The sequence below is a fragment of the Pongo pygmaeus genome, chromosome 3 (assembly GCF_028885625.2).
Source record: "Pongo pygmaeus isolate AG05252 chromosome 3, NHGRI_mPonPyg2-v2.0_pri, whole genome shotgun sequence".
Taxonomy (NCBI): domain Eukaryota; kingdom Metazoa; phylum Chordata; class Mammalia; order Primates; family Hominidae; genus Pongo; species Pongo pygmaeus.
In genome coordinates this window covers 14449479-14463199 of record NC_072376.2, presented here as the reverse complement: position 1 = coordinate 14463199, position 13721 = coordinate 14449479, and the positions used below count along the sequence as shown (strand labels likewise).

Below are 13721 nucleotides of genomic sequence, written 5' to 3'. Positions count from 1 at the left end.
GTGATAGGATGGTGGTGCCCTCTTCATCTTCCACCATGATTGGAAACTTCCTGAGGCTGCACCAGAAGCAGATGCTGGCACCATGCTGCTTGTATGGCCTGCAGAACTGTGAGCCAAAATAAACCTCTTTTCTTTATAAATTACCCAGCCTCAGGTATTCCTTTATAGCAATGCAAATGGACTAACCCAGCTCATATCTAAAATTTATTTACGTTCATGATCTTTTACACAGAGTGGTAGAAAAAAAGTATATTTAGAGTTTATAGAATCTATTTTTTATCATAAGCAACACTATTCACAATGACAAATGACCTGGGAATACCCTTGTGCATGCAGGGGCACAAAGAAACATTTGTGGCCTGAAAATGTGTAACACAGGCACATGCATGTTCATGTACACACAGCATTATATTAGCCTCATTATTTTCTTTTTTCTGTGTTTTTCCCATTTCTTCTCATCTGCTTTTTACCACTGTTTTCTTTTTATATCTTATTTATCTTCGTAAGTGGCTTTAAACTCTTCCAGAACAAGATGGTATATAGTCAATAAATATTGCTTAATACATATTCATTACAAGTCAGCCTTTACAAAGAATGACTGGAATGAGACTTGGAATTTTTTAAACCAAAACTGTTCTGCTACTTTCTTTATACAAATATTTACAAATGTGGATAAACTGCATCTGCTATTTTTTAAGAATAAAAGACACCTACATTTGCTTAAGATTTTATTTGTTTAATACCAAAACAGCTCCTCCTTTCTCATGTCAGTTCTCTGATCCCCATTACCATCCCACCAGATATTTCAAAATGAAATTCATCTCTAGGCTTCAAACCAATTAAAGGAAATTCAGTTTTAGAAGCTACTCAAAATAGGCTTCGTAATAAAAGACACATTTAAAAGATAAGTAAGCAATGTCCAAAAAATGAATGCATTTGTGGATTACGATCAGAAGAAAATTTTAATCACAGTAATCTGTGGTTCATGACTGTCTGCAATAACTTCTCCATTTCCAGTTTATCCAGCAAATCCTGTAGTCTTCAAAGTGCCCATATGTTCATTTTTGCCAGATTAGTTACTTCTGTTGACTCTTTTTTATGCTTTATAACTTGGAATTCTATCTTTGGCTGTTATCTGTAAGCAGGTGACTACCTCAAACCACCTTTGCTCTCTCCTTTTTTTCTAATACTCATTGTTGTTGGTCTCCTGTACACATGTCCTGACTCAGAAGGAGAGCAATAAGTGCACAAAATATGGCAGGCAGATGAAGACAATGAAAGCAAGATAGGGTTGAAAGACAGGAAAAGTAAGCCTTACCCTTACACAAAACTGCTAGATCATTGCAACTTTCATCTGTGGTAATGGCAGTATCCAGCTCTGAAATACACAGGTTCTCCACACTTTCTTATGAATAAATCCTCCAAATCTCAGGCTGGCTTTCAAAGCTCTTACAAATATGGTCCATTGATTCTCCTTCTGGGTCTCTGTTCTCACTTCATCCCCATCATTACCTCTGTCTCAAGTGCACTTTCCCCCAACTTGTGCCACTCCAAGTGTCACCCATCACGTAAGGCCCAATGAGCAGAGAGGATTTCCCTGTCCCTTCTCTGTCACATCCTAATTTGGAAATAAACATTTTCTCTTCTTTTACAGCATTTTGCTCTTATTTCCAGCCTAGAACTTAGCATATTTTATCATTTTATCTTCCAAAATTATAGGTATTTTTGTGTGTGTGCATGCCATTTCCTTTCTGGTATCCTTAGAAATTTACTAGTCAGAGCTGGCTCCTGCACCATCTGGGAAGTGAGGAGCACCTCTGCCCGGCCGCCCCTCTGTCTGGGAAGGGAGGAGTGCCTCTGGCCGGCCGCCGCACCATCTGGGAAGTGGGGAGCATCTTTGCCCAGCCGCCATGCAACCCTCCAAGTGTGAAGTGGCAGCCTTGTGTGTGATGTTTCCGCCCTCCCCAAGTTTGCATTTTCGACAGTAAAATTTACTTTTAAATTAAAAAATTTAAATTGGGGAAGATTAAAAAAAAGAAATTTACCAGTTGGAGCTATACTATTAATATATTAATCTTGATACTCTTCTGTCTTCACAGAATCTAGCATGGTGATTCAAACATAAGAGGTATGAAAACTATTTATAAGTCAATGAGCAGAGAAAGGAATACATAGAAGGAGGATTGGAAGTTACCAAAAGGGAGGGATGAAGGGAATACTATTACCATAAACCATGGGAATGGTAGATCAGACAGAATCATGGAAGAGAATAATTGAAGAATTGCAGTTCAGTGAAGAACAAGGTGCTGACACAAGCAAGAGTGGGACTAAGGGAGGTGTGAAACTTGGAAGGGATGTCTGTTTACTCAGACATTTGGCTGTCTCCCTCCTTCTCCTGTTCATTGCTCTCATCAGCTTACTCATAAGTCAGTGAACATATGCCTTGCTTTATTTGAACTAAATACCTAGCAGATCCATGAGAAGCAATGTCTTACCACAATGTAAAGTGGTGCCCATATTTATGAGAAAGCTATTAGGACAAATGTTTGTCTTGGGAAACCATCACACTAAAGGATTTAGAAGAATCATCTGCTGGCTATTTCTCTTCATTTCAATCTTCATTTTTATCACCCCTGCCAGGCCTCCTCTGTCTCTAGATTTTTCACCCCTTTGCTGTTGAGAATACCAATCACACATTGAGGGCGCAAAGAGAATGCAGTGCTGAATTCCTCATTCCTTTTGCATCCATCACATCCACTTAAACACATACACCTTGGCATGATTAGTGTTTTTCCATGTGTAAAAGCTTCTCTGGCCCCCAGCCTCAGAAATAGCAGACCCTGTGTGTTTTAGCATCAAATCCATCTGTTTGCTATGCTGCTCATCACACTGAATTGTGATAGTTTGATCACCACACACTAGCCTGTAGGTAGGGGCTTTGTCTTAACTCATTATTAAATCTGATTCAGTGCCACAGTGTCTGGTCCTTACAGGCTCATTAAAGGGTTGTTGAGTGAATATATACAAACATGAAGGAATAAATAATAAAACAAAAGACATTTATCATTTCTCTGTAGCTTGCTTGAAAAATAGTTAGCATCTCTTACCTTTGGTTTTTGACTTACTATATAGCCTTTTGAGAATTGTCAAAGATTTTGGGATGTTATGTTTTTCTTAAATAACAGACTAAAATATATTTTTTTGAAGATTTAATAAGGCAATATTATTGCCAACTGGTTTTATCACTCAGGGCATTTAATAGAAAATTTGTTAACATTGTCTTTAATTTGCTTAAATATTTATGAACATTGCTTTCAAGAGAATTTGTATCTGGGGCTATTCTGTAATAGAATTCATTTTGTTGTGGTTTCAAGTTTTCTGTGTTTCATCTTGTTTTGATAAATTCTGCTAGAATTGTCTTTAAATGCTTTAGAATCTGAGTGGGAGTCTCTTTGGATCCCATTCCTGCTTGTTCCACCTTCTGGAACCCCGGATTCGATGAGTGTCTACCACAGGGATCTTGGTCCTGATCACAATTCATCATCTTCTGATATGGAATCTAGGTAATCTGTGTCAACGTATAAGAGAAACCCGGAGAATAAGCTGTCTGCCCAACCTGGGTCTGAGAAGAGGCCATTCTGGTCTGTGAAGAAGATCTCCAGCCAGACTTCATCTTCTGGCTGCAGATAGATGACTGTGGACCCCGAAGCCACATCATGGTTTCCTGTGTTGGCGTCGAAGGTCTTTATCCGGTACTGCCCATTGTGTACCAGTCCGATTGCCAGATGCTTATTAGCCAATGTGATATCATAAGAAAAGTAATAAATCCCTGGGAAAGCACAGATGAACTTCCCTGTGGCAGGGTTGTAGTGCTCTCCCTCATTGAAGAGGACCTTGTTAAATATAATAGGTAGTCTTTCTTCTGGGTAGCTGGTTGTGATGCCAACAGAAAAGGCGGATTTGAGCACGATGCTTCCACATCTGCAAACTCCAGGCAGCCCTGGGTCCCCTTGTTCTCCTCTGTCTCCCTTTGGTCCAGGAGGACCAACTGGACCTACTTCTCCTTTCTCTCCCTCTGGTCCCATGGGTCCTTTCTTCCCAGTCTCTCCTTGGTCCCCTTTCTCACCGGCAAGACCTAGCGGTCCAGTCTTACCTCTCAAACCTTCAAAAAGAGTATATAGTTTGATTAATAGTTCCTCGAAAGATATAATCACAAACAATATACCTACATGGTCCCAGCACATCCCAACTTTGTCTTTTCAGGCAACCTTTAACAGTGTACTACTAAATAATAAACTTTTTTTTTTTTTGAGATGGAGTCTCACTCTATCACCAGGGCTGGGGTGCAGTGGTGTGATCTCGGCTCACTGCAACCTCTGCCTCCCGGATTCAAGCAATTCTCCTGCCTCAGCCTCCCAAGCAGCTGGGATTACAGGCGCCTGCCACTACGCCCAGCTAATTTTTTGTATTTTTAGTATAGACTGGGTTTCACCATGTTGGCCTGGCTGGTCTTGAACTCCTGACCTTGTGATTCACCCACCTCAGCCTCCCAAAGTGCTGGGATTACAGGCATGAGCCACCACGCCCAGCCAATAATAAACTTTTAAAATATCACTGGTGCACTAACAACAAAAATAGAAAATTTTCATCAGAATTTAAGTCAATTTTCCTGAATATGTAAGAAATAATTTAAATCCTGATGAATTTAACATAATTAACTATCATTTTGATGATGGATCACTTGTCACTATATTATTCACATATAGGTACTGGGCACTACAGGAAGGGTTCAATGAGCATGATGATATTATTTCTCAGAGTGGGCCCAGAGGGGCAGACAGAACCAGGCAAATCCCTAGAGGCTTCATTCTATTTCTATTTGTGATAATAATAAGAGAACTAATCAAAATTAGATTTGCTTATATTTATGAATGATTTACTATGTTCCGGGGACAATGTTAAATGCTTTATTTGCATGCATTATCTTATTTAAGTTTCACAATGACTTTATGAACTCAGAATTATTATTACTTTCATTGCAGATGAGGAAGCTGAGCCATAGAGGAGTTACTTTACTTAAGAGAAGAGAACTAGTGAATGATGGAGCTGTGGTTTAACCTCATGCCTGCCTGCCTGACTCTGGAGCCAGAGCATTTGGCAGGAACATAAATTCTTTTTTTTTCTTTTTTTTTTTTTTTTTTTTTATTGAGACAGAGTCTCACTCTGCTGCCCAGGCTGGAGTGTCATGGCGCGATCTTGGCTCACTGCAACCTCCACCTCCCAGGTTCAAGCTATTCTCCTGCCTCAGCCTCCTGGGTAGCTGGGATTACAGGTGTGCACCACCACATCCAGCTAATTTTTGTATTTTTAGTAGAGATGGGGGTTTCGCTATGTTGGCCAGGCTGGTCTCGAACTCATGACCTCAGGTGATCCGCCTGCCTCGGCCTCCCAAGGTGCTGAGATTTGGGAGGCCTGAGCCACCATGCCCGGCCAACAGGAGCATAAATTCGAAAGTGCATCTGGCACATAGCGAGGGCTCAACATGCTACAATAACCATAAAACAATGACTGCCACCACCATGCAGTAGCTTCTTTTGTGAGGAGAAAACTGAGTCCCAGACAGGCAAAAAAACTTGCTCCTGGGCTGGGTGCAGTGGCTCACGCCTGTAATCCCAGCACTTTGGGAGGCTGAGGCGGGCAGATAACGAAGTCCGCAGATCAAGACCATCCTGGCTAACACGGTGAAACCCTGTCTCTACTAAAAATACAAAAATTAGCCGGACGTGGTGGTGCGCGCCTGTAGTCCCAGCTACTTGGAAGGCTGAGGCAGGGGAATTGCTTGAACCCGGGAGGCGGAGGTTGCAGAGAGCCGAGATTGCGCCACTGCACATCAGCCTGGGCGGCAGTGCAAGACTCAGTCTCAAAAAAAAAAAAAGTTGCTTCTGTACCAATGCTAGGACTAGAATCCAAGCCTTCTTAGTCAAATGATGTTTCCGGTTCATCAAAATGCCTTTTACCTTTGGGGTTGGAGTCAAGAATCTTAAATAGTGTTTGGCTCTGTCACTAAATGGTTGTATCATTTTAGGGAAGTCTCTTAATTTTTCTGAGTCTCTTTATATACAGAAAAGACATAACTGCTGTGAAAGAAATTTCACAAATTCCAAATCACCATACAGGAATATTTTCTGTGTGTTTAAATCTTTATATCTGCAGACCAACTATAGGCTAAATACAGAAAAATGGTTATCCTGGTTGAAGGAAATAAGCAAAATCAATTTAATTTATATAAATGGTTTAAAATTTAAATAGATTATGTATATAACACATTATATATACAATATTTTATATATATAAAATCTATATAAGTCATTGATTTTGTATATGACATTGATGTTTTATATATAAAATAGATTATATATAAGACATTGATTTATATATGACATTTTACATATAAGGCATTGTTATATATATAAAAAAGCAATGATTTTATATATATAACAGCAATGATTTAATACCATCGAAAGATATCATTCAATTTTATGGCCAAATCTATTTCACAAATAGTGCTTGTATGATGATATTTCCTCAGAAAGTATCCAAATTATTAGTAACCTGTAGTGCACTTTTGTAGTCAGAGCAAATATATTGCTGATGAATTGTGTGTTTTACTATACCTATGTATTTGTTCTTGAGAACTTTTATTAAGCTAAACCTAAATTTAAATTTTGGGCAAGTCATTTCTTTTCTGGGTTTTAAATGCTCCATTTGTAATAAGGGGAGATTGGATCTAAGTCCAATCCAAAGTTACTGGGCAAAGCAGCAAACAGACCTGAGATAAAACCCCAGTTCAGCCATGGATTAGTTAGGTGAATTTTAAGAAAGGCTTGATCTCTCTGGCTTTAGTTTACCAGTCCTTGAAATGAAGGTGTTGGACTAGATTGTTTGAGGTCTCACCCTCTTGAAAATTCCTTGAGACCGAGTCATACATTCTGGGATGCAATTTTACAATGTTGTCCACAAAAAGTCCTTCACAGCCTGAAATTTTGGATTTTCTATAGTAATGTTTGTTTGAGATGCTGAATTGGGTGATAGATAATCATGGACTAGCTGTAATAATGTATAGTTATTCTTCCTGTTTGTATGAAGAATTTGCTCACATGCTTAGGTTCCACACATTAAGAGTGGAAAGAAGGGATGAGTCATTGTCCTTCTCCCTATTTGGTCAGACACATGCTTGGGTAGAGTGGAGGATTATGGGGGTAAGAGTTAGTCTATGTTTAGGTACTGAAACTAGATCAGAAAGGATTTCTTTATAGTTCTCCATGAAATGGATCTACCTAGATTTCTTCTTCCATGCCATTTCTTCCTTCCATCCATCCATTCATTCATTCTATCCTTCCATCCGTCTATCCATGGATCTATGCGTACATACATGCATCCATGTAAACCTTTTAACATTAATTGACCATCTACTACATACCAGTCATGGACTAGGGGCTAAGTGAAACATGGGCATGAAAGACATCTGCCCGAACCTCAAATTAGCTGTCATTACTTATGACCTTGGATCTGCAAATATGGGCCATAGTTAAGTTCATGAATACCTAAATCTGTATGATAAACTGGAATGAATGATCTTTTTCATGAGGTTATTCTAGTGTTATCTGAAGATTTTTATATGGATATGTACCCAGATTAAATTAAATGTTAATATTATGCTACAGTAATAATTGCAACAGACCAGTGAGGGAGACAGATACTTTCATAGAAAATTTATAACTTTGTGTAATAAACTCTGCATTTCTCATTTAGGATAGGGAAGTTGGACCAAAATTATGCTTGATTGGACTTGGTTGGGGTGGATGTGGTGAGGGTATTCACCAAGAGTACGTGAATGAGAAGGCACTTGTAGTGTCATTAAAGGGGAAACAGGGAGCAGGCACTCCCAGCCAGGTTGTGCCCAGTTACAGCCATATTAAAAACACATTCCCAAATCTCCCAGGCTGTTCCTGTAGTTTATAAGTGAGGTACACCTCTCTTCATCAATCATATAGTGATTCCTACATTTTCGTTCTGAGCTGTTATGTATCCTATGTGTGTATATTGTATTTAAATAATCTCAGGTTAGGAAAGTCATTTTGTTTTTGAATCTCGATTTTTTTTCATTTGTAACATTAATTTCATTGCTGATTATAATTATTGCTAATAGGGTTATAGTAGATATTAAATATGAAATGTAAAGGTCCTGACAAATAGTAAGTTCTTAGTAAATGGTTATTATAATGATGTATTTTAATTATGTCTGCATATATTGGCCTCCCCCACATGAATGTCTGCTTATCAAGGCAAGAACAATGTCTTATGCTTGCGTTCCCAGTGTCTGGAACAGTGTTCTCAACCAGTGGCAATTTTGCATTGTCCCCCTTTCTACCCAGTGGATAGCTGGCTGTGTATAGAAAAATTTTGATTGTCAGTTTGGAGAGGAGTGCCACTAGCATCTAGTGGCATGCTGTTGAACATTCTGTAATTCACAGAATAGTCACTCCACGGTAAATAATTATTCTACCCACATTCTCATTAGTGCAGAGGTTGAGAAACACTGGAAGAATAATATTGGATAGTAATAGGTGCACAGAAATATTATTGAATGAATAATGCCTGATGCATGGATGAATGAATGGATCTATGAATGTGGTGGTATAGTTGGCCTCATATATGGTTAAAACTGTAGCAGTTATGAACATTTAATTTAATCTGAGTGCATATCCACACATATGTCTTTAACATTAGAACTACCTCATGAAACGAATTACCAATGTCTAGTTTATTATATGGCTTTTGCTAGTCACAAATTTAGCTGTGACTCATATTTGCAGATCAGAATTTAATAAGTTATAACATTTACTGAGTTTTTATCACATGGCAGTTATCCTGTGGAGGGTTTTGCATGTACTCTTGCCGTTAAACTTAACAATCACCCTTATTACCATGAACTTACAAATGAGGAAACTGAGCCTCTAAGAGCATATGTGGCCAAGGATACTAGATTAGTAATTGAAGGAGCTAAGCTTTGAGCCAAAGTCTTTCTGACTCCAATGTTTGTTTGTATAGCCACTACATTATTGCTTCCAGACCCAGTAAACTAAAAGCAATATATAACTATAATCCTGGTGTTATTATAGGATTTCAAGAATATTCATAATTATGACTCAGTGGTAACTTATATTCACAGGTGTTACCTTATAGATGTCTTTAAAAGCTTACATTTTAGCTCCAAATTAAAGCTTCTTATCTGATGTTGAAGCTTTCCCTAAAGGTTCTTTATTTATTATTGTGCAATGTTCTTAAATTTGATAATTGATTTTCCAGATATTATCCACATGGCAAATTCAGAAATGAATTATTATCCAATAATCTGAATATGTTTTATGATTTTGTTTTACAGAACTCCAGTAAATCAGGTGTGATGATTGGAGATATATAGAATTTTTTCCTTCCTATCTTTTGTCCCAACTTTTATGCTCAGCAACTTGTCTTGAAAGATTGATTCCAAATCCCTTCCTCTTTTAGAGTTAACACAGCCTGTCTAGAATTTCAATTCGGTTTACTCTGAAGGACTGCAGAATCTGGCAAGCTTCCCGGACCAACTTATTTTGGGGGGAAACAAAGTGAAAATTACTGAAGGACTAGTGGGCAATTGTGTTGCTGTAAAGAGCTGTAAAAATCTACTTTGTAGCTGCTACGTGTCAGGTGGGAAAGTGATGAGCTAAGAAAGGTAGGCTTTACAGTGCTATTGTCACTTCATTTATGAAAAATAAAATTTAGAAGCCCTTTATGTGTCTTTGTTCAGGATATTCATGCTGAGCAGGATGGCATCTGTGCATCTGGCTCCTGGTTTTTGCCTCTGCTTAGTCTGTCCATTTCCCCTTCTGTCCATCTGTCTGTCTGTCCATCCATGCGCTTGCACATCCGGCCATTGCCTGCTGGCTGCAATAGCCCAGTACTTCTGGACATCAGATGTTTGAGTCCAGCTCTGGCAGCTACTAGCAGTGCACGTCCACCCCAGTCCATTCTCAGTAATTCATTTAATCATGCTGTGGCTCAATTTTCTCATCTATAAGATGGGATAACGTTCAGCTGAAAGAGTTGTCATTGCAGTAAAATAAGGATGCAGGTACAGAGTTTAGGGAAGCATCTGAAGCCTAGTAAGGGCTCAGTAAATTGTTATGATTAATGAAAGTACAGAAGGGGTTTAAGGAGCAATTCCCATTAGAAAAAGTAACAAAGAAAGGGGAACAGTTTTAAGGTGGGGGTGAAGGAGGGTGTTTTATGCAACTTCTCATTCATTACCTGCAGTTCCCTTTTCACCTTTCTCTCCTTTCCTGCCGTCTCTACCATCTCTTCCTGGAAGGCCGATGCGACCATGGGGCCCAGGGGAACCATTTGCTCCAGGGGGTCCTGGAGGTCCAGGCAAGCCAGGAATGCTGCAGATATACCTCGGGGAGTAGTTCTCTCCTTTCAACTGATTACCCCGGGGTTGTCCACTGGCACAAATGGCAAAACTTGTAACATAGAGCAAGACAAACATCTTTGGCTCTGGAAGAGAAACACACGGACGTAAATGAGCTTTCTGTGTTGGGAGGGGGGTGGTTTGGCATGATTGAATCAGTTTGAACATGAGAATGTGCATTTGCAACAAATCACTCCAGTGTTCATCTTTCCACACATGTAAAACCCTGTTTACCTTCATAATTCCATTGAAAATTATTAACACATTATTGACATAGAATCCTCAGTGCCCTACACGGGAGTTGGTGCAGATGAAGAATTGGTTAAAATCATTTCAAAATAAATCACTGCATTTATTCTTCAGAAATCAATGATGGACTTAAAAATGGCATTTTCTTTTTGCAAAAGTAGTGCATTTTTTAAAGAAAAAAATTTAGACCTGGAAATGAAAAAGATAAACATCAACATTATTTTTACCACCTTGAGATTTACATTGGTAAATATATACATTGGAAGTATATATATCCTTCCAGTCTCTTTTGTCCATACTATGGAGAAAGTGATACCATGCCATTTCTACACTTCCTTAACTTCTTTCACTTGACAATGTATCATGAACACTTTCTCATGTCAAAATTATGTGTAACATTAAAAAATAATTCCTTTTGTCTCTACTATCTTTTATGTACAGAACCCCCATTATAGATATTTAGGTTGCTTCCAGAGTTCTCCCAATATAAACATCATGCTGGACATCATTCTAGCTAATCTTTGCATGCACCCATGATTGTTTTCTTAGAATTTATGGACTATTTAAAGCTGGAGAAAAGAGGAGGCATTTTCAGGAAAACCATGGTTTTCACTTGGTAATCATGTATAATGCCAATTAGTGTTAATTGGAGTACCGTGCATGTCCTGGGGGGGGGGGTCTCAAACTTTAATTTAAAATCTGCAGGATATAATGTTGTGGTGTCCCATTAAGCTGTTAGCACTGGGGCTCAATTAAAGAGCTGTGTGAAATTAAGCCATGCATGGTGCCTGTGCCCCAAGTGAAGCAGGCAGCAGGTCTCTTCAATTCTGATCTAATAGGACTTGGGCCCCAACCCTACTCCCCCACAAAGCCTAGAAGCTGAGAATGATGAGTCATATATTAGTATGGCACTTTGGCATATAGGCTGAAGGTGAGATGGAGAGTGGTATAGATTGGAGATACCTGATTTTTTAGGCTAAATGGTCCTTAGGATTAGCAGTTTTTTAAAGGGAAGAACATATACAGGTGGTTCTGGGGTCATGCAAATGAGTTGTGTTTGGGTGGTTGGACCCATGCTTTAACAAGAAATCTATATAGTGCTTGACCTGGTGTATACTCTCCCAAAGGAAATCATCACAAAATGTGGGGAAAGCAATCAGATGAAATTTCTTTTGTTTTTTGACAGCCATGTAAGAAAATTGACCAGGCACACATCACCACTTTTGTGGTACCCATGGGGAAATTACAACATCTTGGAATTAGACCCAGAAATTTGCCAGAGCATAGGAATGACAAACTAAGAAAAACACAGTGTGCACATGTGATTTTGAAGTAAGCTGATTCCTAGAAATCTTATTAGTGAAAAACCAAAGCAACTTATCCGAACTCAGGCTCTGTAACTTTGACTAAATCTCGGTGTTACTAGTTGAAAAAAAAAAAAGCAAGGAGAACATTTTTGCCATGCCCTGTCTGGTAGACATTTTTGTATGCCCTTGTCATACAGCACAAATCCAAAATTATTGTTTCTATTGCTCAACTGGGATTAAGGCACTTTCTGACAAGCCCAGTGCATTCAATACAGGCCTTCCAAAGGAGCTTCAGATGAAAAAAATATATATGGAAAGAACATTCTGTTCACACCCCCTGCCACAGTCAGAACAAGATGCATTGATTAAATTAGCAGTTCCCTCTCCCTTGTGAAAGGCTGATTAGAGGAGACTTTGAGAAGGAATGAGAAAGTGGCCCTGTCTGGGGCTTCATCTTTAAAATGTGGGGGAAGCAAATCTGATCTCAGGAGCTTTAAAGCCCTTCCTCAGGGGGCCACCTTTCTGGGACTTGCCAAGCTCTTTGGGGCCTGGAATCACGGTGGGCTACCTGCCGAGGAGGCCGCCTGGAGATTCAGGCTGTCCTGGATTTCTGGTGATATGTGTTCTCACTTATTTGTCGGCTACTTGTGTCTTGAAATTTAGAATCATTTCCCATAGAATTGTTGCTATTTGACAGGAAGAGAAGATGGGCTAGAGTAAACCCAATCTTAAGTTCTTGTCTTGTTACCATTTAAAATGGACATTTAATTTTTCAAATTGCTATTGGTGCCTAATCACTTAAGTTATTAATCTATTCTGTTTTCTTTAAAGAATTTTAATACATATCCTGGGAGGCAACGTGTTCAAGTAGGTCATGTTTTTGTTGTGGTGATACATGATGCAGGCCTGGAGCATGCAGGGCCCATTTTGCTGTGGTGTTGGAGCAGGACAGCAATAAAGTCACCCCCCTCCCCAGAAAAAAAAGGCTGGGTATGGTGGCTCATGTCTGTAATCCCAGTGTATTGGGAGGCTGAGGTGGAAGGATTACTTGAGCCCAGGAATTTGAGAGGAGCCTGGGCAACATAGCAAGACCCCATCTCTACCAAAAAAATAAAGGTTCATAGAAGATAGTCATAATGAGGTTTTTAACTAGACATGGGGTGCCAGGCTATAGGCTGAGGCCAGAGTTGCTTTCAGGAGGGACCTGAAAGCATCTGCAGAGAAGTTGATTTGGACAGTGGCTTCTCAGACATGGTGATGCAGGTGTGAAAGCCCAACTACGCCAATAGTCACAGGAACAGTCTGTGAAGAAGAGTGTGGTAAGGGTCTAGTTGATGGTGGGCAAAGGAAGCAGAAATTTTAAAGATGTGATTGGAAGAAACGATATTCAGTATTGCCAATAGCCAGGCAAAAAGGCACTCAAAGAAGGAATAAATTAAAAGAATGTAAACAGATTTATTCACTGAATAAATAGATTGCTTTTATGACAAGTGTGGAAGAATACTACCGCCTGTATAGGAGTCTAAATGCTTCAAGCATTCCCAATTAAAACTTTAAAAAAGGCACTCAAAGTGATTATTCCATAAAAATCCTTATCAGAATTGAGGGACAGGCTGGGCATTATGGCTCACGCCTGTAATCCCAGCACTTTGGGT

General features: G+C 39.2%; 1 protein-coding gene across 3 annotated transcripts in view; it reads right to left on the bottom strand.

The window, feature by feature from the left end:
- Positions 1–253: 253 nt before the first annotated feature.
- Positions 254–13721, bottom strand: part of C1QTNF7 (C1q and TNF related 7) — a 104579-nt gene continuing 91111 nt past the window's right edge. For all 3 annotated transcript variants that reach the window (XM_054485965.2, XM_054485966.2, XM_054485967.2), the window contains exons 2-3: positions 10351–10596; positions 254–4162 (exon numbers count right to left, since the gene is read on the bottom strand). In XM_054485965.2, the coding sequence (XP_054341940.1) occupies positions 3531–4162; positions 10351–10596 (878 nt within the window). In that variant the 3' untranslated portion in view covers positions 254–3530. The remainder of the gene's footprint in view (positions 4163–10350; positions 10597–13721) is intronic.